The sequence below is a fragment of the Peromyscus maniculatus genome, chromosome 1 (assembly GCF_049852395.1).
Source record: "Peromyscus maniculatus bairdii isolate BWxNUB_F1_BW_parent chromosome 1, HU_Pman_BW_mat_3.1, whole genome shotgun sequence".
Taxonomy (NCBI): Eukaryota; Metazoa; Chordata; class Mammalia; order Rodentia; family Cricetidae; genus Peromyscus; species Peromyscus maniculatus.
Window position 1 is genome coordinate 54783584 of NC_134852.1, and position 25781 is coordinate 54809364.

The window sequence follows — 25781 nt, forward strand, 5'->3', positions numbered from 1 at the left end:
ATGAACAAGTGTGAGATACAGAGGTATGGCGACTCTGGGCCACAGCGGAGCACAGAGCTCTTCCTGAGACCTGCAGCCGCTCCCAGGGCTCGGCGGCTCCACAGCTCCGGGACCCTTTGAGGAAGCCTGCCAGTCAGGCACAGGTACCTGACGTCCGAGTCAGCCGCTGTCTCCCGCTCTGGGCTGCTGCAGAGAGGGAAAGACACTGGTCAGCACCCCTACCATGGGCTGGGCCCCCCATGGGAGATTTCCAGCTCCTTCAAACCCCACCTCATGCTTCTGCAAGCCCTGGCACCCAGTCGGCAGCCACATACGAGGCTCTAGATATGGTGAGCCTGGCAAGCCGCACTACCTGACCATGTCAGTGTGTGAAGAGACCCAGTACTTGGTCCATTTAAAGGGGAGACTAGGGGGAAGAGGACCCATGTATGTGTGTGTGGGGGGGACTCCCTGGATCAGAGGAGTACCCTGGTGAACTTTTTAGCCTCAGCCTTGAATCTAGGTTCTAATGAGCAAGCCAAGGCCTCAGCCTACAGAGCTGCACGGAGCTGGGCAGAGTGCTCTGACCACAGCCAGCTTGGGCCAGGCAGTTGACAGAATCTGCACCACGTGGGAAGGAGAGAAGGCTGTGCTGTCTCATTCTACCCACCCATTTCTTCTGGAATGTCTAGACCTTCATTGAGCGTATTTAACACGACTCAATTTTCTGTGTAGCGTCAGGGATGCCCACCTCTACTCCTTATAGACAAGGTTGTTTTTTTTTTTCTTATATCCCTGCAGCCTTTCAAGAAATATTTTTCCAATTATTTATTTCCTACTACATTTTTTTTTTAATTTAAAGGCAAAGGTTGTGTTCTAGGCTGGCCTTGAACTCCTGATCCCCCTGCCTTCATCTCCCAGGTGCTGGGAATACAAGTGCACCACCAGCCCTGGCTCCCGACACACTGTTTGGTGGTTCTGGTTTATCCTCAAGGTTACAGTCAGCATGGCCACCTAGTTCCAGAACATGGTCATCCCCCAAGCAGCCTCGTGTGGTCAGTGGTCACACCCCTTTCCTCTGTCTCTCTCAGGCCCCTGGCAAACACTCACCTATGTTTAGACTCTGCTAACATGACTCTGTTTGTTTGCTTTTGGCAGTAGAGTCTCATGTAGCCCAGGCTAGCCTCCAATTCCCTATGTAGGTGGTCTTGAACTTCTGACCTTCTTGCCTCTACATCCTAAGCAATATGACCACAGGTATGCAAAGCCATTCCTGGTTGATGTGGTTCTGGGGGTTGAACCCAGGACCTTGTGCATGGTGGGCAAACACAGTACCACCTGAGCTGCATCTTCGAACCGGGCAATTTTTTTCTTCTGTAAGAAACTGTTTTTATTGACTTCAGTGACAATCATTATGACTTTTTTTTTTTTGGTTGTGGTTGTTGTTTGTTTTAGAGACAGGTTCTCACCATGTAGCCCTGGTTGGCCTGGAACTCACTGTGTAGACAAGGCTGGCCCTGAACTCACAGCAATCCACCCATATCTGCCTCCTGCGTGCTGGGATAAAGGTGTGGACCACCACGCTCCTCTCACCACGGTATTATGACACCACAGATGACAGATACCTGCGCATGTACGTGACCTTTACATGGGTACAAAGCGTTGTCACGTCTAAGGTTTTTTTTTCTCCCCTCTGCAAGCCATGTTTTGCCTTCATTGAGACTGCATGGCTTAGCCTCATGCCTCTGAGAACATGTGACCACACAACCTTGGATTCACACTTAGCATTCTCACCCACAGGCCCCGCCACCCCACCCACGCCAACCCTGTCCCGAGGTGATACCTGGGGTCCTCTCCCTCGCTGTCTGCAAGGCTGCTGGGTCAAAGAGAAAGATGAACACCAGTTACTCCCCACGCCTCCCATCACACTGGAGCTTCAGGGAGAAGCAGACCCTACCCCTCCCACCTCCCGCCATTTCCGGGGCCCAGGTGGCTTCCTCGATGCAGAACTGACTCATGTCCATCTCCTCACCCGCCTGAGGACCCTCCCAACACCACAGACTCCGCTGGTGCTCCTGCCATTGACCTGGGGCAGCCACGAGGCCGGCTGGGCACCGGGGTGGTTTTTACTCAAGACAACCGAGCTCAGGGAGGGAATGACTTTCCTCAGTTGCCACCACTGCATACAGAGCTTCTCAGACTGCAGAATCCGAGAGCAGATTAGAAATAAGTGGAGCAGCTGTCTTTAAAAAGGAGAAAGCGTCCATGTGCATGGCAGGTGGTTTAAAGCCGAGGTTTTCTTTAACCTGTCAGTGCAGGGAGGTGAGTCCTCTCACAGTAAGAGGTGCCTTTGGAAAACAGTGATCTGAATCTTGGGGCCAAGTTTTCCTGTGATCTTTCTCCTGTCTCAGCTCAACACCTCTCAACCTTCCAGCAGCAGCTTCCACCAATGAAATGTGCACTTGTGACCTACACATGTGGGAAAAACACCTTCTCTGCATCCATGCGGGACTTTATGATCACAATTACTATGTTAGTAGTACTTTCAGACAGGGCCTCATGCAGCTCGGACTTCAAATTTGCTCTGTAGCTGAAGATGACCTTGAACTCCTGATCTCCCTGCTCCCACCTACCTACCTAGGTACTGTAGCCTGTCCCACCACACCTAGTTATCTTATTTTAATAATGCTGAAGACAGCCGTCGTGTGTTGAGCTTTTGTAAGTACTGAGAAGCACTGTAATAGAATGCGCACTTAATTTCTTTTAGATTTATTCTGTTACTTATTTATTATTTATTTTTATATATGGGTATTTAGCCTGTGTGTAAATCTGTTTACCATGGGCATCCCCACTAATCCAGGTCAGAAGAGGGTGTTGTATCCCCCAGAACACACAGATGTGAACTGTGACAGATGTGAGCCTCCATGTGGGTGCTGGGAACTGAACCTAGGTCCTCTGGAAGAACAGCCAAGTCTCTTAACTTCTGAGCTGTCTTTCCACCACATGGAGTTTGTTTTGATTTCTCAACTCCATTTTGCAGATACATCGAGGCTCTGAGAGGCTAAGTAACTTGTTCAAAGTCACACAGTCAGACAATGACAAAAGCCTGACAGGCACCTGTCCTGCTCTGGGGCAGGACTACGTGAGACCACGACACATCTGTCATCACCAGTCCCTGCCCTTTCCTGCGGGTTTTGCGGTCCCTGGCCATCTCCTAACCCAGCCTAACCTAACGTCTCTAACCACCAGATTGCTGCAATTGACAGTTCACAGACAGATCACTAACATGGGACAGAGAAACGGGAGCTGACAAATCCCTGCTCTGTGGCCACAGCCCAGAGGAGCTTCTCTTGGGAGATTTCCTCCAGAGTAGCAAAGGATGCGGTCTGCATCTCCATGGCGTCCCTGAGGACTCAGTCCACCCTCTCCAGCCCTGACTCGGTTCATCTTGATCCCGGCTGCTCAATTAGCCCTCCTAATGGACTGCCTTGCTCTCCATCAGCGCCTGAGCGAGCCTGGCGTGCCCGGTGGGATTTAAAGGCAGGAAGAGCATCTTTTCCAGCCCCCGCAGTGCTTAGCCCATGACAGATCTGTAATAAATGGAGCTTGTTAACAGGCGTATTGATCATTAGGGAAGAGAGAGGAAGGAGGTTTCTTGCTAGTGGCCATTCCCACGCACAGTGCCAAGGAGTTTGAACTCACACTCTGGTCTCACCCTCCAACTGCATCCCGCCCCCATTATACAGATGAGCATACTGAGGCTCAGGGTTACAGAACAGGCTCCATATGACAGAGTCAGAAAGAGGGGAAGCTGGGTGCTAATATGGGTTCACTTCCTCTTTCTAATGTAGCTCTAAGCTTCTAGCAGGAACCTTACTAAGGCTCTGTGTATATATTTTAAGCTAAAAAGTAAAGAATAATACATTTGGCAAACATGTTCTCTCACTGACTGCTGGAGTGTGTGTGTGTGTGTGTGTGTGTGTGTGTGTGTGTGTGTGTGTGAATTTATTCATGCAGGCATGTGCACAAGCTGGTGCATGCAGTTAGAGGCCAGAGGTCTACACAGAGTGACTTCCACAGGCGCTCTCCACCTTGGTTTTGGAGACAGAGACGCCCACGAGCTGGAGCTCACTGAGGCAGCTAGCCTGGCTGTCCAGCAACTCTGGGGCCCACGTGTCGGACTCCCGGGCACTGGAGGGAGAGCACCAGCTTCCTACTGCTCAGGAAGCTCTTTACTGTCCTCTCTGAGGCACTCTGCTTCTCCTTGCCTGCGCTTTGAACGCTAGGCTGCATCAAGACACAAAGCTCACAGTCTGGAGGAGAATCAGACAGACAGACAGACAGACAAGACAGACAGAAGTCAGAGAGTTACAGGACACCAGATAAAGTACTAGAGAATCTTGAAGAAGATGACACTGCTTAGGTGGAAGCCCCTCCTCTCTTTCTCCAGACCCCGCCCCTGAGGAAGCCCCCAAGCAGAGGCTCCTCCCCCTGAGGTTATTTAAGGCCCCCTCCTCGGGAGCAGCCTCGTGGTTTCTCCTCGAGGTTTCCCCTCCTCCCCTGAGACCACCCGAGAACGCTTTGCTCAGATTAAAACCTGGACTTTAATTCAGCCTGATCTGATCTATTGCATCGGCAGAGCTACCCACTGCCGGGGATATTTTACTTATCAGATACACAAATGTACAAAATGAAAAGGACAGGAAACTTGGGGAGATGAGATAGTACCATGTTCTTATCTTCATACTTGTGCATCTTTCCTAATTCAGGTACATTTAGCACTGTATTTTTAATTATGTGTATTTGTGTGTCTGTGTACATGTGTGTGGGTACCTAGGAAGTGTAAAAGAGGGTGTAGGGTCCCCTGGAACTAGAGTTGTGAGCCTCCCAATGTGGGTGTTGGGAACCGAATTCAGGTCCTCTGCCAGAGCAGAAAACACTCTTAACTGCTGAGCCCTTAATGAAGCCCAGCCCTTAAAGAGCCTCCTTTTGGAATTACAAAACGCAGGTTTTGGGTGGTGCTAGGGATTGAATCCAGGCCTTACGAAGTAAGAAGGTAAGTGCTCTACTCCTGAGCCAAGCCCCTCCCTACTCTCATTGGGAGGCGAGGTCTTGCTGAGATGCCCAGGCCATACTTGAACTCAGGGGCCGTGGGTTTTCCATTCTCCTCCCTTCACCTGCAGAGACAATGGCATCGGAGGCTCTCAGCAGCAGGTGTGCAGAAACTGTAACCTTTAAGTCATTTGGAAGAGAAGAAACGAGCAACGTCTCACAGAAGCTAGGTAAGCTGAACATCGAGGGTGGGAAGGATCAAGTCACAGATACCGAAGGATGGGATGGCCGGGTCTTAGAGAGGGATGGAGCACGAGGAGACGGGCAGAATGAAGAGGTGGGAAGAAGACGGCCCTAGGGTTTGAATCCTCGACTGTGACACGTGAAGTCCCTTTACTGAGAGAAGTTGCTATTTCTTTACCACCGAGTGAGAAGGTGCAGACGGCAGTGTGTGAGGAGGTTTAATCAGCACAGCACAGAGCCGTGGAGGGAGGGGCATGGGGGCCGGGGTGGGGCCGGGGTGGGGGTGGAAACTGCAGGCAGAGGGGTAATCAAGCGCTCAATGTGCATCGTGTTCTGGACATAAAATGTTCCCCGCAGGCTCACGTGCTGAATACTGGTCCCCGCTTGGTCGTACTGTTGGGGAGGTTGGAGAAGCTGGGAGGAACCTAGCTGGAAGCAGGACCTACCTGGGGGAAGCAGGCCACCAGGGTGGGAGCCTGTGGTTACCTCATTCCTGTCTTCTTCACCACCCCCTGGTGTCAGCCATGAAGCTGCCACCCTTCTCCAGCTGCCGTAATGTATGGCTCACCGGAATCACCTGAGCCAAGGGCTATGGATTTTGCTGTTTGTTTTAAAGGCAGAGTCTCACTCACTATATGGCCCTGGCTGACCCAGAACTTGCTGTGTAGACGAGGCTGGCCTCGAGCTCACAGAGTTCCAAAGGGCTGTAACCACGAGCACAAACAATTTGTTGACCACACTTAAATTGTTTTCTCTGGTATTCTGACTACGGCAATGCAGAGTAACTAACAGCTCCGCATTCATTCAAGATCCCAGCAATGAATGAGAAGGGGAGAGGAGAAACTGAGGCGGGCTGAGGTTGGGACTTCAGAGCCTCCACAGTCCACTGTTCCTCCCTCCTGCAAGCCTGTGACTGTCCTGAAGCGTTACCCCACCCATGGTCCCCTGTGCAGTTGGTGCCAAGGCCAGAGCTCTTAGACAGAAAAGGCAGGGTATTTCTCATTGCCTTAAAGGAGGAAACTGAGTTCCAGGAAGGCAATGTCACACGCCCAAGGTCACAAAGCGAGGGAGTGCCACAGTTAGAGCTACAGACGCCACCTGGTCCCCAAACTGGCCTGGTCCTTTCTAAGCTTCTTGTCCACTGGCGCCTCCAGGAGACCCAGGAGTGCCTGGGGCGCCAGTCTCTCCTCAGCATACTTGGGAACAACTAAGGATGGGAATCAGGCAACTGAGCCAAACACCACAAATCCACCAGCAGGTTCCCAGAAAGGCCCAGAGTTAGGAGGACCCTTATTGGGCACAGCCAGACACACTGAGAGGTCACATGAGGGTGACTCGGCAGGTGGTAGGGAGAAGGTGGCCAGGGGAAACCAGATTTGCACTTCCTCATGGGGTGGGAACCTTCTCCTCACCCTGTGCTTTCCTAGGGCCTACTTCCTGATGACTTTTTGGGGACATTAGAAGTCATGCTAGGGACTAATGGCCTTATTTTCCACTACCTGGGAAACAAATTGTACCTGAGTGCATCTGCTAATATTGACTTTTTATTAACATGTTTTCTTCTTAGCGATTACGCAGGGAGATTGCAAATCCCAGGTTGACAGTTCACTGAGTCAGGAAGCCAGGGAGAGGCTGATGAATCATGAAAGGGAGTCATGTGGCTCCGAGACCCGGAACCAAGGTCTGCTCAGGACAGCTATCCAGCTTTGATGTGCCTTCGCTGATGGAGTCTCGGCGCCCATCCCGGGGCTCCTTCTACATAGCTCTGTCTACCTGGAGTTTCTTGAGGGCAAAGGCCAGACTTCCCTCCCCTAATAGTTACAGGGAGAAGCACCCCGGACCCTGCACTGGGCACTGGGGGAATGGCATGGAACCCTAAGGGGGCCAGAACCACACATACAGATCACTGCACAGAGTGCAAGGTGCGGTCACAGGGCTGGTTCCTTCCCCAAGTGGGTGAAGAAGCTTCGAGTTCCCGTTAGGGAGCAACTTGGACAAAGGCTGGTGGGAAAGAGACACATTAACACAGTCCCAAGCTGTCCCTGGTTCATTCATTTGTAAATGAATTCATTTACTAAAGTGACTATGGATTTGGAGAGAAAAATAAAATGTGGTTCTTGTCTCCAGGCAGCTCACTACAGTCTCTCCTGGGAGACAGGCTGGGGTACAGCATGGGAATTTTGTTCTTGGCAAGGAGGCCCATGGCTGACCAATAATGTTTATCATAATATTTATAGGGCTCTTGCTACATGCTAGGTTAATCCGCTCATCAACCCCATGGGTTAAAAGGGGAAACTGGTACAGAACGCTTATGGAATTTTCCAAAACACACAGATCAAATCTGAACTCGAGCAGCTTGGCCCAGAGCATCTGTTCCTGCCTGCTCAGCCATACTTAGCTCATTTGGTCCTTGCAGGAATAAATGAGCAGTTGTACCAACAACCATCTCCCCAGAGTGTTCTCAACACTGCCCCTCCCTAATCTCCCAGCTTCCTGTCTTGTGCCCCCTGGAACTCTTTCTGGCAGCCCGGTCACCAGGGTTTGGCCCCGTAAGGAAGTGTGTCCTGACAAGGTCCTCGCCTCTGGCTGTAGGCACGCACTATCAGGAGAGGTCTCTAGGTCAAAAGCTATTTTGCTCTTGGCTCACTTGGCAATTCATCATCTCTCTGAAGACCCGAGGTCCAGCATCATGAGTTCGGATCTCCTCCCAGGATCGAATGGCATCCGACACACAGCTCCTATTCTTAGCTCACTGCCCTGATATAGGTGTCCAGATGGAGACATGGACACCCAGGATTTTGCAGGACAAACAGCAGAAGCCAACAGAGTCAGTTTAGACTCCCCTTGGCAGCCATCTTAACGAGCTCCTAACTGGCCTCCTCCCTGGTCCCTCCCTGTACTCCATCATCCTTTATCAGCAGCAGGCACTTCTCCAGTCGTTCAGCTCTGTTATTTCTCGAGCCTGGTACATCTAATCTACGTCAAATTCACTCCATCAGTCTCTCACCGCGGCATCGCACAGGCCCAGGGCTCCAGGTACCCAGAGCCATGCTCTTCAATATCAGCAAGGCTTTGCCTGGGAAGCAACCTCACCCGGGACACCTCCCTCTTCCACCCCTGCCTTTCCTATTAGATGAGCCCACACTCATCCTCAAGGGCCTTCCCCCCATGGACCACAGAGTTCCTTGTCTGGGTGCTCTGGTGTCACAGTGATTTTTCTGGCCTTCCCTTGCAAGCAGGAGCCAAGTCTGAACTATCACTGCATTCCTGTTGCTGGGCACAGGATCTGGCACCACAGGCGGAATCGACTGATGTATTGGTGTGGAGAAGCCAGAGCTGGAACTGAGCCAGGAATGGGTTCTCAGAACCACCTAGGGATGGCTACAGGTTAACCTGTTATGCCTGGGAGGGAGCTAGCCCATGGAGGAGAGCAAGGTGGATTCTGGAGGAACAAGACTCTTGGCACCTCAGTCTTCCCCCAGGCCTCAAATGGGCCTGGACATCCATTGAGGAAGCTGTGTTTTGATGAGTGCAAAGACTGAGGATTCAGGCCATGGCTCTGAAGGGCGTGTGCTTGCACACATGCTTTGTGTGTGTGTGTGTGTGTGTGTGAGAGAGAGAGAGAGAGAGAGAGAGACAGAGAGAGACAGAGACAGAGAGAAACAGAGAGACAGAGAAACAGAGAGACAGAGAGACAGAGAGACAGTAAAGAGGCGGCTAACTTTCGGGTCATCAGAGGAGATGGTACTTCTTCCGGAAGCTCTCACACCTTTCAGGGCACAGTGGAAGCTCGGGTGCCCACCTGGATGCAGATTCTACTCCTGCCTTGACAAGAACTGGGCAACTTGCTTCACTTCAGTTTCTTATCTGTCGAATGGGGAGAACAGTATCTACCTCTCAGGGCGAGGGAACCGACAGACACTGAAGGTCCTGGTCAGTGCGTGGCACGTGAAAGGCACCCAGCCCTGGCCACCATGGAGAGGCTCCTTGCCTCGTGGAGGTCCCCGTGGCTGGGGCAGGGTTTCTGAAGGAAGAGAGGCACTGGAGCCTGGTGGAGGAGAGGTGGGGTGGAGCCGGTGAAATTCCTGATGATCAGAGGAGCTGGCTGTAATGATGTGGGGTGGGGGGTAGGGGGTGGGGGGTGGGAATAGACAGAAGAAGAAAGGGAGGCGGAACCAGGGTCAGAGCATTTCAGCTTGCGCGCTGTGCCAGACACAGGCCAGGGAACCCCTGAGGCAGCTCCAGGTTTGAACTCTGTAGTCCCTTCTAGAAAAGCTTTACCCTGGGGAGAAACTGGACCCATATGGCCTCTAACACGGAATTTAGAGAATGATTTCCCGGGAACAGCACCCAGCACACTCTATCCTGAGGCAGTGGCCAAGCCTATGGTCATGCTCTGGTATACACGCTAAGAGAAAGTGACCCAGACTCCCCGAGCCTCATGACATGCCGCTGATATGAACTGAGTGGCTTTGATGAGATCACGCTTGCTAAGGGTCTGGTCCACAGCAGGGACCCAACAAACACTGGCTTCCTTCAGCTCACGGTTCACTGAGGCTCCTGTCTACTTGTCACAGACACAGCTAATAGGCAAGGGCTCCTCACCCGAGCCTTGAGGAGCTGCTGTTGTCAAAGCCAGCACAGTGAACTCACATCAGTCCCCACGCTTCCCAGGGGACCGCCCAGGGACCCGCAGTGGGATGGAGAACACTTGTGCTCCAAACAGGATCCCGTCCCCGTGGGGACTTCAAGGCTTGCAGGACGGTCAGGGAACCCCAAGATCTCCCCTCACAGCCCACGGCAACACCGAGCAGGGAGACTTGTTCCTGCTGGGGACACCATTCAGGGGCGGTTTGGAAAAAAGGGCAGTCAGTGTGAAACCTGCAGTCAATGTCCAAAGTCTTTCTGTCTGGGCAGTTCCATGCTCAGGCTTATCAAAACCTGTCATCTTGGGTAATTTCCTTTAAAAAATATGACCTGTAGGGCAAGCTGGCCCTCCTGTTGAATAGGCTGCAGCCCTTATCCCGATTAAGAGCTGTGAACCCCAGCTGGAGGCGCCTCTTTCCCTTGGTGATGGCAGGCACAGGGCTGTCTCAGGCACAGGCTGGCTGTGGCTGTCCCCTGCTCAGGTTCTGTGTACCCTCCACCCTCTTCATATCTCAGCCTTCCTGCCTATTAAAGATTCCACTTGATATTCATCTCTCAGCAGCTAATTTCACTGCCTTTTAGAAGTAGGTGGGTATAAATAATAGATTCATGCAGGACTCTGCCTAAGGTTCTGGCTCCTTAATTAAGATAGTGATCTTTGGAAACCAGTGTTTATCTGGGTTACTCTGGGCCCTCCACACACACCCAGAATGGCCTAGTCGGCTTTGCTGATGGAAAACCAGAAGCAAAAGTTGGCACAGAGGAAATATGAGAGTTAAGAGTGAGCAGAACTGAGTTCGAATCTCCACTCTGCCTCATGCTAGTTGTGTGAATTAGGGGGAATACAGGTCTTGTCTATAAAATGAGAACAGTAATTGGCGATAGTACTGTGATGGGTCTAAGGCCTCAGGGAAATCATTCACGCACGCGACTCTGCACAGAACCTGCCAATCACACAGCCAGGGCTGAATGGACGAGAATGACGACCATGTGAGGGAAACAGCAGCATTTGCCGAGTGCCCACTGGACGCAGAGGCATCCCACAGATGAATGGAGCACCCTCCACGGAGCGGGATGCTGCAGGGAGAGGAGCCAATGTTACCTGTTCCAGAAGACGGCCCCCGACACCTTCTGCATCTCCCCCAGGGTGGCGAGGAGGAGCGAGGACTTGCCGCAGCCCACCTGCCCCACAATCATGGTCAGCTGGCCTGTGGGGATGGGGAGCAGCAGATGGGAGAAGGGCCGGGTGGAGCTGGCCAACTATCACCCGGAAGAATCGATGGACACTCGGCTCTGGGGCCCTCATCGACTCCCCCCACCCGGAATGCCCAAGACACCCTCTGCCCCCTGAGTTTTTCCTTCTCTGGCTTCCCGGGTCTTTCCTCCACTTCCTGACATCCTCCACTTCTTCCCTGCAGGGCTCCCTGCTAGCCTGACATCCTCCACTTCTTCCCTGCAGGGCTCCCTGCTAGCCTGACATCCTCCATTTCTTCCCTGCAGGGCTCCCTGCTAGCCCAGCTCCTGGTAGTCCTCCACAGTGCCAGCCCGGCTCCCACTCTGACCCTCTACCACCAGGCTGATGGGGACACGCCCATGTCCAGAACCTCCATTTCCATACACACTCCCAGACTACTCAAGTCTGACACCTGTGAAAATGTCACTGGCAACAGATGGGTTAACACCAAGGTGTCACCGTCTTACTCCGACCTTGGGTGCAGCCGGTTTCTGTCCATGGACACCTGGAGGGCATAGGCCACTTCTGTCCAGCATTCAGACCTCAGAATGCCCAGCAGGCAGCAGAGGGCAGGTATTTAGCAAACTCTGATTTGGCCTTTCCTCTCTGTTTGGGACATGGGGGCGGGCACATCTGGAGGAGTGAGCTGGGCCGTACCTCGGGGGATACGGATGGTGATGTTGGACAGAGTGGGGATTCCATCGGGGGTCCAGGTGAAGAAGCCTCCGATGATCTTCATGCCCATCCCCCACGGTGCAGAAGAGGACAAAAGGCAAGCGGTTTTCAATATGGAGTGACCCTTGTCTCCCCTCCCCAAGGAAGGTCTAACCCCTGGGGGGTTTCCTGGGCAGGACAGTGGGGGACTAATCTCTGTCTGAGGTACCCTAATAGGAGTAAGGAGGGAGTTCCCCTGCTAAGTGGAGTGGAAACATCCTCGGCCTCAGGATTCCTCTCAGCAGGTGGGGGCGGGGGAGGGCTGTGGATAGAGGACCCAGAACCCAGGTTCTTGGTCTTGAGGGGTTAAGCTTCTCTTGGAAGATGGCGCCGAGGCTGGGTGTGTGGTGAATTTAGGGTTGAGGCTCACCTGGACACAGGAGTTGTCGGCATCCCCATCCATGCTGGGGGTCAGCCTCTGCAGCGGGCCCAAGAGGTCACGAACCTCTTCCCGGGCTGGGCGTTTGCGGTTCACAACCTTGAGGGGCTGTGGACGGTTAGGAGTTGAGGGCCCCTGGGCTGGACCCCTTCTGGGGGCATGTGAGGGCCCAGTGCAGTCGGGCACAAGCTTCAGGACTTGGATGAAGCTGTCCGGAGTAGCAGGGGGAGGCTGGGCACTTACCACTGCCTGGTACTTGCCAGCTTGGCCCTGGGGTGCAGGCTCTCGGGGGGCACACTGCTCCTCACGGATCTCTGCACTGGACAGGAACTCACTCAGTTTTTGCACGCTGCAGAGGAAGCCGGGGAGGGAAGAGGAGGAAGTGTGATCTGAGAAAACATCTCTTAGTGGGTGCCTGGTCCCAAGTGTGCTCCACAAAGGCTGTGCTGCCGGGGGGCTGAGCAGAGGCAAACTCCACAGGACTGAGAAGCAAATGTTACCAGGAGTTTAAAACAACACATTTACTCATTTATGATGTGTGGTAGGATTGGGGGAGTATGCGGGCTATAGACAACTTTAAGGAGTCGGTGTCTCCTAGCATGTGGGTCCTGGGGATTGAACTCAGGTCACCAGGTTCGACAGTCAGCACCTTCACCCAGAGTCATCTCGACACCTCTCCACCCACTGCTCCGTTATTATTATTATTATTATTATTATTATTATTATTATTTTGTTTTGAAGCAGGTTCTTAAACAGCCAGGTTAACCTTCACACTTACTAGTATTACTAAGGACAGCTTTGAATTCCTGGTGCTCCTGCCTCTACTTCCCAGGTTCTGGGGTTACAGGTGTGCACCACCACACCCAAGCTTTTACACACACACACACACACACACACACACACACACACACACACACACACACACACACACACCGTGATGGGGACTGAAACCAAGCTTGCCTATACTAGGCAAGCGCACTACCATCGAGCTAATACTGCACAGTCCCTAAGACTTTTTTAAAAAGGTGACCTGTAGTAGTCCGGATTGGAGGTGCCTTTGCTTAGTTTGGGTAAGTTTAATGTTAGAGATGGTCAGTTGGATGACAAGGCTGTAGGAGAGTTGGTGTTGGGTTTTACTAGTTAAACCATTCCAGTTAAGGTTGGCTACTGTTAAGATTAGTTGGGATTCAGACCAGTTGTTCACAACAGCCAGTGTCTGGGGAGCACGCACTGTATGCCAGATGCCATGCTAACTGCTATATAAGCATCATAGAGTCTTTTCCCATAACAGCTGCTGAAAAGGGGCCCAGATCACAGGGATCCTGTGACGGGCAGCCCTGGGAACGCCCTTGCCTGGGTCCTTCTCTTACCTCACTAGGGCTTTGACAGTGGACCTAACCACGCTAGACAGCAGAAACAGTGGCGTGACCAGGATGTGGAAGAGAGAGAGGGAGGCAAAGGCCACCGAGGGCGAGAAGTCCGACTCTTTGAAGAAGCTGACGTGGCCCACGAAGGTCTGTGGATAAAGGCACAGGGAGGAGAGGGTGACTCGGGGTGTGGGTCCCTCCCACCCCGAAACCCCAAGACCCTGGAAAGAAGCTGGAGAGCTGACAGGGACTGTGAGGAAACTTTCAGTTACAGTCATCTTCCTCGCTCGCCTCATGGAAATGTCCCCAGCAAATTCAGGACTCACACTAGGCATGGGGCTGCTCCCCCCCCCCCCCCCGGCCCACCCCTCTGTGTCAGGAGGAAGCAGGGAGGAGCCCTGGCGTTGGATCTGCTCCTGTTCCACTTGGAATTCTGGGTGCTCGTTTCCCGAGTCCTCAGTCCAGTGAAAACACAAAAATAGTTGCTACAAAGCCGTCGCCTCCCGCGTCTGCCCCCAGCTACCTGACAGGCTCTGTAGCACAGTTCCCAGGGCACAGGCCAGGAATGGGCTCAATAAATCACACTGGAAATGAATTCCCAAGCAGGCCTGACAGCCTGTGCGCTGAGCCGTTCAGGGATGCTGGCCTCAGGGGAAACAACGGTATCTTTTAAAAGGATCTCAGTCCAGGGTCAGATGCCAGGGGAGGCTAGGTGGGAGTGGTGTGCGGGCTCCAGGGGCGGGGGGCCTTGCTGTAGGGCGTGTGACCTGCCTCCACAGCTCAGCTTTAGCACAGCTTTGGTCAAAGGTGCACAGTCCACGATACGGGAGCTGACACGGTATGTTCCTACATCTAAAAAAGCAGGTTATACAACTGTGTACGCAACCCGGTCCTATTTCTGTAGACGTGACATATCGTCGGCTTAAAAAGGATGAGAAAGAAACACCCTGAAGACGCCGAGCAGGGCGTGGGGGTTTACCTCAGTTTTTACTCTTTGTCCCAATGCTGCCATTTCCACAGAAGATGTGTTCCATTTTTACGTGTTTGCAATGGACAAGTATCCATTTTAAAGTTCAATAAACCAAACCACCCCCTTCCTCGTCTTCCTTGTCCTCCTCCTTCCTCTTTTTGGGACAGAGTCTTGTGTAGCCCAGGCTGGCCTTGAACTTACTGTGTAGCCAAGAGTGACTCGGAACTGATACTCCTGCCTCTATCTCCCAAGTGCTGGGAGTACGGAATATGCATGCCACCATGCGCGGTTTATGTGATGGCTGGCCTGGGGCTCAGGGCATCGTGCATACTGGACAAGCACTCTACCAACGGAGCCACGTACCCAGCCCTACGAGCTATTTCTGAAAGAAAGTCTCATTCCTCAGTGTTATATCTCATATCCCCGGGACCCGAGACAGACCCTGTCTGTGTGGAGTAGGGAGGGGTCCATCTACGCTCACCCTCACCCCTGGACACAACTTTGGAGATCCTTGTGCTAAAGGATGGGACCTGGATGGCTCTCCACCTGTCCCTCCCCAGCCCAGTGCGGAAGAGAAGGGCCACTTACGATGAGGACGGCGGCAATGGGGATGGCTGTGTTCATGAAGACTGTGAAGGAAGCACAGGGTGAGGTTAGGGGAGGAAGGAGCTGAGGACAGGAAGGCGGCCAGGGTGGCCGGGGTGGCGCATTTGAGCAGAGGCCGAGCTTGCTGGGTGCATCTCCAGAGAGGGCACCGGCAGCTCCTTCCCAGCTTCCCCAGGGCTTCTTGTCCCCCTTCTCCCAGTGAAGAAGCAGGGAAGGAAGTTCCATGGTAAGATTGGTCCATGGCTGCAGGGCTGAGCGGCAAGCAGCTTGTGTCTTAGGCGGCCCCAAAGGCTGCTTCTTCCTCTGCCTCGAGCCCCTGCACGTCCCTGTGTAGTGCAGAAGCTTCATAGTCTGCTAAGGCTCTTGGGAGGGATTTCAAACTCCTTCAGACTAAGCGCTGGAGACGGAGAGCCTAAATCCGGGTCCTCCTTAGACTTAAGGCTTGGATTCCATGCTCAGGTTAGGTAGCTGATATCTGGAGTAGTGGCGCCTTCCTCATTTGTTAGAAGTACAGCCTCGGGGGCTGGTGAGATAGTTTAGTGGGTGATGGCACTTACCACCGACCCTGAGAGCCTGAGTTCCATCCCTGAGAGCCTGAGTTCCATCCCTGAGAACCTGAGTTCCATCCCTGAGAACCTGAGTTCCATCCCTGAGAACCTGAGTTCCATCCCTGAGAACCTGAGTTCCATCCCTGAGAGCCTGAGTTCCATCCTGGAGAGCCTGAGTTCCAACCCCGAGAGCCTCAGTTCCATCCCTGAGAGCCCAAGTTCCAACCCTGAGAGCCTGAGTTCCAACCCTGAGAGCCTGAGTTCCAACCCTGAGAGCCTGAGTTCCATCCCTGAGAGCCTGAGTTCCATCCCTGAGAGCCTGAGTTCCATCCCTGAGAGCCTGAGTTCCAACCCCGAGAGCCTCAGTTCCATTCCTGAGAGCCTGAGTTCCAACCCTGAGAGCCTGAGTTCCATCCCTGAGAGCCTGAGTTCCAACCCTGAGAGCCTGAGTTCCATCCCTGAGAGCCTGAGTTCCATCCCTGAGAGCCTGAGTTCCATCCCTGAGAGCCTGAGTTCCATCCCTGAGAGCCCGAGTTCCAACCCTGAGAGCCTGAGTTCCAACCTTGAGAGCCTGAGTTCTATCCCAGAGAGCCTGAGTTCCAACCCTGAGAGCCCAAGTTCCAACCCTGAGAGCCTGAGTTCCATCCCTGAGAGCCTGAGTTCCATCCCTGAGAGCCTGAGTTCTATCCCTGAGAGCCCGAGTTCCAACCCTGAAGCCCACGGCATAAAAAGAGAAAACAGATTCCCACAGTTTGTCTGCTTGCTTCCACATGTATGCCATGGCATGTGTGTGTACGTGTGCATGCACGCACGCGCGCACGCACGCACACACACACACACACACACACACACACACAAACTAAATTTAAAGTGCGCCCTCATCCACTCTCCTCCCATTCTCTCAGGCAGGCTCAGTAGGGAAAAGGCTGGTTCTGCAATCACCCAGACTAAAGCCCAAAGACCAGGAGGCAGGGCTGTAGCCAAAGGCTTAGCCATTATATATGGTCCTGTCTGCTAAATAGCAAAGTCTTCAAAACTCTGATGTCCAGAAGCTGCCTGGCCGTCCCCTTACAGCAAGAACCCTGTAGCAGCTAGTTCCCACAGAGATGTACTGAAAGTGTGGCCACTGCTGCAGAGAATCCCTTCCTGGTTCTCCCAGGAAGCCCCTGGTGTGATGAGAAGGAAGATGAGTTCCTGGGAGCTATCGAGCAGGTAGGAAAGACATCTCCATCTTTCCAGGGAGTTTCTAATCTGAAAGGAGAGAAGGCCGTGCCCTATTACAGCTGAAGCCCCTGGGCAGCGCTAACCTTTCTGTGAGACTCAAGGGCGTTTAACGATACCAGCACTAACTATGGCCGTGTTTCAACCGCCCTTCCCAACAACGGCAGGGCTGCTCTCCAGATGCTCCCACACAACACTGCCACCCTGCTTTATGGTTTTTCTTTTCTGGTGGTAGAAACATTGCTGGTTACCTCCACAGTATGAGGGTCTGGGATGGGATACGGCATAGCCATCACTGGCTGGGGAGAAATGGGCAAAGGGGGAAAAACACACACCTGCTGGTCCTGCACCCTTGCCCGTCACCAGTCACAGAGCTCTAAACCCTCCAGTCCATCAAAACAGAAGACTGACGGGGAGGCCTCAGTGGCAGAAGCGCCTTCCAGCCCCTGCCGTAATCCAAGAGCCTTCCCTGTCATGCTGGGCTCTCCTCACAGCACCAAGGTAGGCTGGGATTTGGATTGGGGGTTGATACAGCTTGCAAAGCAAGCCATCTAGCTCCATGTAGCTGGAGCAACAGAGAGGTCCCTACCTTCTGACCCTGTGCTCCATCTCCTGGGCATGGATCAAGAGGGTATCAGCAAGATGGTGCCAGCCCCTGCACCATTACGGCAAAACACAGTTCCAGCTGGAGCAACAAGCCACTAGAATGAGGCGGGCTGGAGACCTCCCCGCGGGAGGGGCCACTTTGGTAAGTGATGCCGTACACCTCTGGGGGACACTTGGCAGGCAGAAAGTGTGTGATAATTGGTATTTTATTCTAATGCATGTTTCCCATGGTCATGATTTTTAAAATATGTATATTTTTCTGTTTTATTGTCTTTATTTTTAGAGACGCCTGGACTCCTTTGAGGAATGAGACAAGCTATAAATAAATTAAAAACGAACATTTCAGAGCTGATGCAGCAATGTGGAGCCTGCTTGTGACAGAATTAATTTCTGCGCCGTGCTGACTGTTGCAGGAGAGACAGAAGGATGAGAATGTGATTCTCCAGTTCCCTCCTCACCCTCCCCGGGAAGGATGTCTGCGGCAAGAGGCCCTAGGTCCCCTTTGGTGTGGGAGCTGGGGGAGCGGGATCATCGGTTGCTGTATTTCAAATGTCTCTAGGAAGATCACCCCGTCACCGTGGGAGGGACGTGGATCCCTTGGGGATGTCACTGCTGCAGACCGGGGGCCCAGGACTGTGGCCCTGCCCCTCTCTGAGTATGGCAGACAACGGGGCGGGGGGGGGGGGACAGGACAGCAGGACAGGCAGCTGTGGTGGGGTGAAGACCTGAGGTCCTATTTTCCTGGGCCACACACAGCTCTACAGGATTCCACAGTGGTAGAAGAGGTGGGAAATACCATGGAGAATAGATTTTTCTCTAACTCTGATACAGAGTGGGTGATTCCTTTTGATCTGTTTTAGAAAAATAAATAAATAAATAAATAAAACACAGCTGGTCTGTCGTGGTGCACGCTTTTAATCCCAGCCCTCGGGAGGCAGAGCCAGGTGGATCTCTGTGTTCAAGGCCAGCCTGGTCTATAAAGTGAGTTCCAGGACAGCCAGAGCTGTTACATAGAGAAACCCTGTCTTGAAAAACCAAATCAAACAAACAAAAAACCCAAAAAACAAACAAACAAAAAAATCAAAAGATAAAGACTGAAGAACATAACATCACCCAATTTTGAGTGTTGAACTATAGGCTGAATGATGTCACATGAAGTCGGAGATTACAGAATGGTGTGTGTCCTGGTTTGTTTAGTTATCAGCCTGACACAATCTTCAGTTACCCAGGAAGAGGGAGCCTCCACTGAAGAACTGTCCTGTGGCCTTCTCCGTGAAAGGCTGTCTCGGCTGAGGTTTTCTATGAGAGGGCCCAGCCCACTGTGGGCAGCACCATCCGCAGGCTGACGGGCCTATGCTGTGTAAAAAGGCTAGCTGAGCATGAGTAGAGAGCAGGCTAGGAAAGAGTATTGCCCCATGGTTAATGCTTCAAGCTCTGGCTGGAGTTCCTGCCCTGCCCTTGCTATGATGAACTGTGACCTGGAAGTGTAAGCAAAACATATCCTTTCTTTCCCTAGCTTGCTTTTGGTCATTGTGTCTATTAAAGTAGCTAAGAGCAAACTAGAACTGTGGTGTGTGTGTGTGTGTGTGTGTGTGTGTGTGTGTGTGTGTGTGTGTGTGTGTGTGTGTGTGAGATTTCTGGCTTTTCCTGGACTTCCCATCTCTACCTCCCAAGCACTAGGACTGCAGGTGTGTGTCACCACACCCAGCGTGTTAGGGTAAAACTCATTTCATGTGCCCAGTCCTTAAAGGCCACTGTAAAGGTGAAGCCCGTCTGTGGTGGTACAGATGTGGGGGTTTTACGAAGATCCTTTAGGAGCTATTCACTCAATTCAATAACGTTACTTTGTCCTGAGCCAAACTTTGTGTTGGCTTTCCCACGCCCACTGCAAAGAAGATGGCAGACCCACCCAAACCAGAGCAGACCCAGCCCTTGGCTCCGGGGCTTTGTCCAAGGAACGCTGCTTGACCTTGTGGGCACCAGCCTGGCACTGTAATGCCAGAAGCTTTTCATTTCCTACGTTGCCATAAATATTTTAGGAGTGAAGTGCTAGGGAGGCGCGGCGGCCACTGCTCCCTGGTTAACTCCAGCTTTGCCTCCTGTGGCGGGAAGGCAGAGGGCGAGCACTTAGCTTGTCCTGGCTGCAAGCTGTGTGCCGGGAGCAAGGGCAATGTGCCTGGGAGCTATTTTCCATTTAGTCTGATGCCAGCAAAGGCAGCGGAGTGTGGAGGAAGGCAGGGGCACGGTACCCCGCTGCTGGAGGCATCAGGAGCAGCGCACCAGGAGGCCCCAGCATGGCTGACTTCAGCTCTCTAACTGAGGACTCTGCTCCTGCTCAGCCAACCCTGCTGCCAAACCCGGTCAGGACACACACAAGTGACCCTCAGTGGCCGCACTGATTGGCAGAAGAAAGGACAGGTAACGAAGGAGAGGAGCTGGAGAAAGAAGGGGACCAGGAGCTAGCTGGGTGTGGAGGTGCACACCTGGAACCCCAGAACCCAGAAGGTGGGAGCGAGAGGGCCAGGATTCAAGACCATCCTCAGCTACACTGCAAGTTCCAGGCCAGTTGTAAGAAGGTCTCAAAAAGACAAAGATATAAACAAAATAAAACAAAAGACTCAGGGCTTCCATAGAGGAGTCCAGAGAGAGAAAAGATAGTCAGACAGGCAGTGTGTGGAGTGTGGAGAACGGCCATGCCATGCCCCGTGGACGCACGCTTGTCCCAGCTCTCACATGTGGCTGAGTTGATTTTCTGGCCTTTTAATTTTCAAGACACAGCCTGCGACTGTCACATTGCCTGTCTGGGGTCCAGACTCCTGAGCAGAGCACTGACAGACTGCAATCATATCTGCAGTCTACCTAAGCTCCCTCCACAGCTCCCTGCCCCAGGGGCAAGCCCAGCGCTCTGACACACGACACATGTTCTGTGAGGTGGTCTCATCCTAGTAAAGGAAGTTTGAGACAGACTCCACCAGCATTTTCCCCACCTCGAAGCCTTTATGCCTGGCTGTTCCTTCCTCGCCCGGGCAACTCATGCTTACCCCGGGGAACCACTCCGGGCTTCACTTCCAACAGGCAGTCTCTGACACTCACCATCTTTAAGACTAGGTTGGGCACAACTCATAACTCTTGTGGGCATCCAGAATGTCCCCTCCTGTCTTATCAATCACTGCACTGTTGCATGGTGGGCTTCCTCTATAAATAACATCTGGCTGGGACTCGTGTGCCTTCTCACCCAGTGCCAGTCAATAAGCGCTTGAAAGAAACCAAGGCGCAAGGTCAGGTGAGTAACACAAAAGACGGGCATCTGGAACTAACCCTGTGGCCCCAACACATGCACAGCTGATAGTTACAGCCAATGTCCCCGAAGACTGTGTAGACCCTGCCCACACCTTCCTCCTGCTCAGGGCTTCAGCAAAGCTCAGCATAGAGAGGTGGTGGCATTTTGGCTGGTTGACGGCAGGACTCCTCTGTCATTCCTCTGCAAAGCTGGGGATGTGGATGTTCCCATGCCTCTTTTAGCCCCCGTCTCACTTACTGCCCAAGATACCAGAACTCTTGGTGACCTCGTCCGTGAAACCATCACAAAGTGTCAGGAGGAATCATGTCTGCCCCACAGCCTGCCCGCAGGGAGTGTATATGACCAGACTGAAAATCCATCCAGCACGCCCAGGCTGGGCCCCATCTGGAAACACAACGCCAGGACTCTTTCAAGTTGCCGGGACCCCATGGCTGGCGCCAGGGACGAGAACATGAGATTCCCATTAGCTCAGCCTAATGACCTGTGCCTTGATCCCTGGAAAGAGAAGCAGGGAGTCCAGGAAGACAATGGAGAGACCTCAGAAGCAGGAAGCATGTGCTTGCAGCTAGGGTTTGTCAGGGGCCCCCACCTTACAAACCCTCTCAGAAGAGACACCCCAGCAAGGACAAATATGCCAAGCAAACAGCGCTGGGCTCTCGGCATCTGCTGAGGACAGGGCGTGCGCCTGTGCGCAAAGGCCAGAGGTCAACCTCAGGTGTCGTTTAGTTTCTGTTTGTTTGTTTGAGATAGGGTCCTTACACGGGACCTGGGCTTGCGGATTAGGCCGGGCTGGCTGGCCAGCTGTCCTAGGGGACCTCCTGTTCCAGCCTCCACAGCACTGGGCTTACAAGCACAGGCCCCCACTTGCTGTTTTTTATGAGTGCTGGGGATCAAACTCGGGTCCTCAAGCTCGTGTGGCAAACTAAATGCTTCACTAATGCTCTACACCCCAGCCTCCAGGCGGACTTTTTAAAGCTTCCACATGAGAAAGAACTTGCCCTCGCTGCCTTTTTGGGTGCACAGGTCAGGGGCTATAGCTCGCAATAACTTCTTATATATTTCTGAATGCCTAGAGAGTGTCTCCAAAGAGCTTAACATGAGCAGTGATAAGGAAGTGAGTACATTAATGACCTGGTTTGATGTATGCACATTCTGAACACACACTGAAACCTCAACTGTCTCTCATAAATATGTACAATTACTTTATGTTAATCAAAATTTACAGATAAAATGCTTAAAGAGATGGAATGCTAGCAGCTCTGATTTAATCATCACACAGGGTGTGCATGCATGAACTATCATGTAGTAGCTCATACATATGTATAATGAAAATAATAACAATGCTGCCTCCTCACTGCCCTTCAGGGACCAGCCTGTGTTGCTCTGCCTGTCCCTTCAGGCCTCGTGGATAGGTACAGGGCTCTGGGAAGACTTCTTGGCTCCAAAGGCCCTTGCTCCTTCTAGTTCTTTCCCCCAATCCTGCTGACCCTGGGTCCCAAAGCCATGGCTTATCTTCCAAGAGCCTGATGCAACCAACAGCACCTGTTGGATGGGCTTCAGCCGGCCAGGACCTAGCCTCGGGGCCAGACATTCTAAGATGGGCTTCAGCCGGCCAGGACCTAGCCTCGGGGCCAGACATCCTAAGATGGGCTTCAGCCGGCCAGGAACTAGCCTCGGGGCCAGACATCCTAAGATGTTGCAGTTGGGAACCCAGCAAGTAAATACACACTTGCCACCTGCCCTCAACTGCACTTACTGAGGCTGCCTTTACTTTGAAGCCCAATGTGCCTGGAATTTTGGGGACCCAGTGACTCCAAGTTCCTTGCTTTCTCTCCATGGCAGCCATGGTGAGCCACATTATTCCTGGGAGAGGGTGCCTCCTAGGGGGGAAAGCCTCCCCACCCATCTTGTTCCTCGGTACCTGTTTCCTTATCACTCACCAGGCTGTACGCGGGGCAGAGCTATGGAAATACACTAGCTCCAGGCTGGGCAGGCAGGCAGAGCCAACAGAACCAAGGCAGAAGTGGGCCTGGGTCTGAGACACTGGCTTCTCTAGACAGTCTGATCTAATGTCTCCATCTCTTGGAGTACCTAGTACCTGCTCGGAGAACCCAGAGCGTCGGGGGTGAAGACGAAGGGAAGACGAAGGAAAGACCCGGAACTTGGCCATGCCCATGGCTCTATTCTGAGACAACTGGGTCTTAAGCCTTCCTATGTAGACATATGCATCATTTATGGTAGATGACCTAGCCACTGCTGACTGGACCAGGCTCTGTCTGAGGTATAGCTAGACCTGGTACACGGTAGGGAATAGGTTCTATCTGAGCTGCTCCGGGCTAAGCATTCCTTGTGATGGATGGTGGCTACCTGGCCCCATCAATCCCTCCCCCTAGGCAGCACAAATGCCAGGAACATGGACTACTCTAAGAGTCTGTCTAGGAGACATCCCATCATGTCCTCCATTACTGCTCCCAACTCACCACCCCACAGGGCTTCTAAATCACTAATTCTCTCTTCAGCCGTATTAATCTGATCAACCTGGACACTGAATTGCTTTGCTTGCTTGCTTCCTTTTTCTCTCTGGGGCTGAGCCTTTCTTACCAAAATGGGTGTTAACTTGGACAGATCAGGGAAGCAGAGTGAGTCTGCCAATGGCTACATGTCTACATCCCAATAATGAGTTGTGAAAGCAACCACCATGGGGTAAGTCCATGGAAGAATGGATTAGCATCAGCTCTGAATCAAACTTGGACCAGTGCCCCATGATCACCTGACCTCAATGAGCCCTCCTTCTGGCCAGGAGAATGTACACTGAGTCAACTTCAATAACTAAAATTTTAACTTCTAGAATGTTCTTTGTTTTCTTCCCCTGATAATCTCCTATGTAGCTTTGTTGCTTTTGATTCTTAAAAAAAAAAAAAACTCTTTAGTCATATCAAACATGCTAACTTCATTATCATTTGGATAATTTATTATTTCAAGGTATTGAGAGAAAATTTTTTTTATCTGTCTGTCTGTCTGTCTGCTGTTGTTGCTAGTTTTGTTTTGAGACAGGGTTTCAAGTAGCCCAGGCTGGCCTTAAACTCACTATGTAGCTGAGAATGACTTTGAACTCATGATCTTCCTGTCTCTACCTCTCAAGTTCTGAGATTACAGTTGTGTCCCCCCATACCTGGCTCTCTTAACATATTTTGTTGTTTTGTATTTGTGTATTGTGTGTGTGTGTGTGTGTGTGTGTGTGTGTGTGTGTGTGTGTGTGTGTTGGTGCTCTGTGTATGAGTACAGGTGTACACATGCCATGGTACATGTGTGGAGGTTACAGGTCAACCTCCAGTGTCAATTCTCAACTTCCATCTTGTCTCTGACAGGGTCTCTTGCTTGCCACTGCATATGGCAATCTAGCAGGCTCTCGAGCTCAGGGATTCTCCGGCCGCTGCCTCCCAGCTCAACACAGGGGTAGTCCTGAGATTACCGGCGTATGCTATTGTGCTTGGCTTTTTGTGGGTTCTGGTAAGTCAAACTCAGGTCCTCCCACTGGCACAGCAGGCACTTCTGTGAAATCTCCACTGAGAAATCTCCACAGTTCTCTCCTATGGGGGCTTTTGAACCTGCGGATTCTCGCTGTTGGTGAAGTCTCCCCTGTGGGGTTTAACTTCTTTGTTATTAGTTAGCTCACTACCACTCTATTCTGTTTCTCACATGTGTATCTCTCTAAACACAGAGGGTTTTATCCGGAGGAAAAGGCTAGCTTGCACTTCTGCTCTGTGCGGAGAGCTAGCCCTTTCCTTTGCAGACCCCAGAGAGCTGACGGCTTCACTGGGTCAGTGACAGCCCCTTCTGACTCTGAAAAAATTTCATGCTCAGAAGAACTGGAAATCTGTTTTGTGATGTTCAATCACACTGTGAACCCAGAGTCTAAATTTGTGTTAATTAAATAAAATCAACCTTGGGTCAGGAGGCAGAGCCAGCAACTAGTTGACATAAAGTAATCATAGAGAGTCAGAGGGAGTCTGGAAGATGGCTAGAGATGCCCAGGAAGTAGTAGGGCGGGACTTGGAGTGTGGCTGTCTTTTTTTAGTTTGGCAGAGCAGGACGCTCTCTTTCTGCGATGGCTTCAAAGGGGGAAGTCAGTTACTCCTCAACCTCTCTGAGCTAACAGGTTTTCACCCCAGCCTCTGACTCCCGAGGTAAATAGAACAACCGAGATTCAGTTAAAAACTGTGTTTGGTGGCGGCAGCAGGAGACAGGTGCAGCTGGATGTGTAAGTCTCGGGCTGCTGCCTGAGATGTGGGCTAGTCACTGCGAGCCAGAGCCACTGGATGAAGCAGCAGGAGCTTCAGGGGTGCCTGTGAGAACAACAGGAACCCCGGCTATTCGGTCGCTCTCTGCTGCCTGTCAAGAACCAGCTCATCTTTCTTTCTCACCGGTGTGTATCATGGCTAGTGCAGAACCCTGCACACAGCAGGCTCTCACACATTTGCTTAACTGAATCACAAATGCTGATTTCTGGGCTGGCAAGAGGGCTCAATGGTTATGAGCAGGTACTGCTCTTTAAGAGGACCCCAGGTTGGTTCCTACCCGCCACAACCGGCAGGTCACAACTGCCTGTAATTCCAACTCCAGGGAGATCCATGCCTCTGGTTTCCAACGGCACCTGCACTCATGTTCACATACCCACACATAAATAGGCATGATTAAAACCAGCAAAAAGGAATTTTTTCTCCTGAGATAAGGTTTCTCTGTGTGTACCCCTGGCTGTCCTGGAACTCGTTCTGTAGACCAGGCTGGCCTTGAAGTCATAGAGATCTGCCTGCCTCTGTCTCCCCAGTGCTGGGATTAAAGGCATACAGCATGAATATGTTTTAGAGAACACTGATTTCTGGGAGTTCAGCCACCATAGTCAGTCAAGGGGCC

The 25781-nt window shown here is 52.2% G+C and overlaps 1 protein-coding gene across 4 annotated transcripts in view; it reads right to left on the reverse strand.

Annotated features, from left to right (window-relative positions):
- The window catches only part of Abcc8 (ATP binding cassette subfamily C member 8), a 73391-nt gene that overhangs the window by 19233 nt on the left and 28377 nt on the right, over nt 1-25781 (reverse strand). For 3 of the 4 annotated variants that reach the window (XM_076542775.1, XM_076542785.1, XM_076542783.1), the window contains exons 11-18: nt 15174-15214; nt 13619-13764; nt 12492-12597; nt 12240-12356; nt 11813-11888; nt 11024-11129; nt 1823-1855; nt 148-186 (exon numbers count right to left, since the gene is read on the reverse strand). In XM_076542775.1, the coding sequence (XP_076398890.1) occupies nt 148-186; nt 1823-1855; nt 11024-11129; nt 11813-11888; nt 12240-12356; nt 12492-12597; nt 13619-13764; nt 15174-15214 (664 nt within the window). The remainder of the gene's footprint in view (nt 1-147; nt 187-1822; nt 1856-11023; nt 11130-11812; nt 11889-12239; nt 12357-12491; nt 12598-13618; nt 13765-15173; nt 15215-25781) is intronic. The other variant, XM_076542776.1, reaches the window with a different exon arrangement.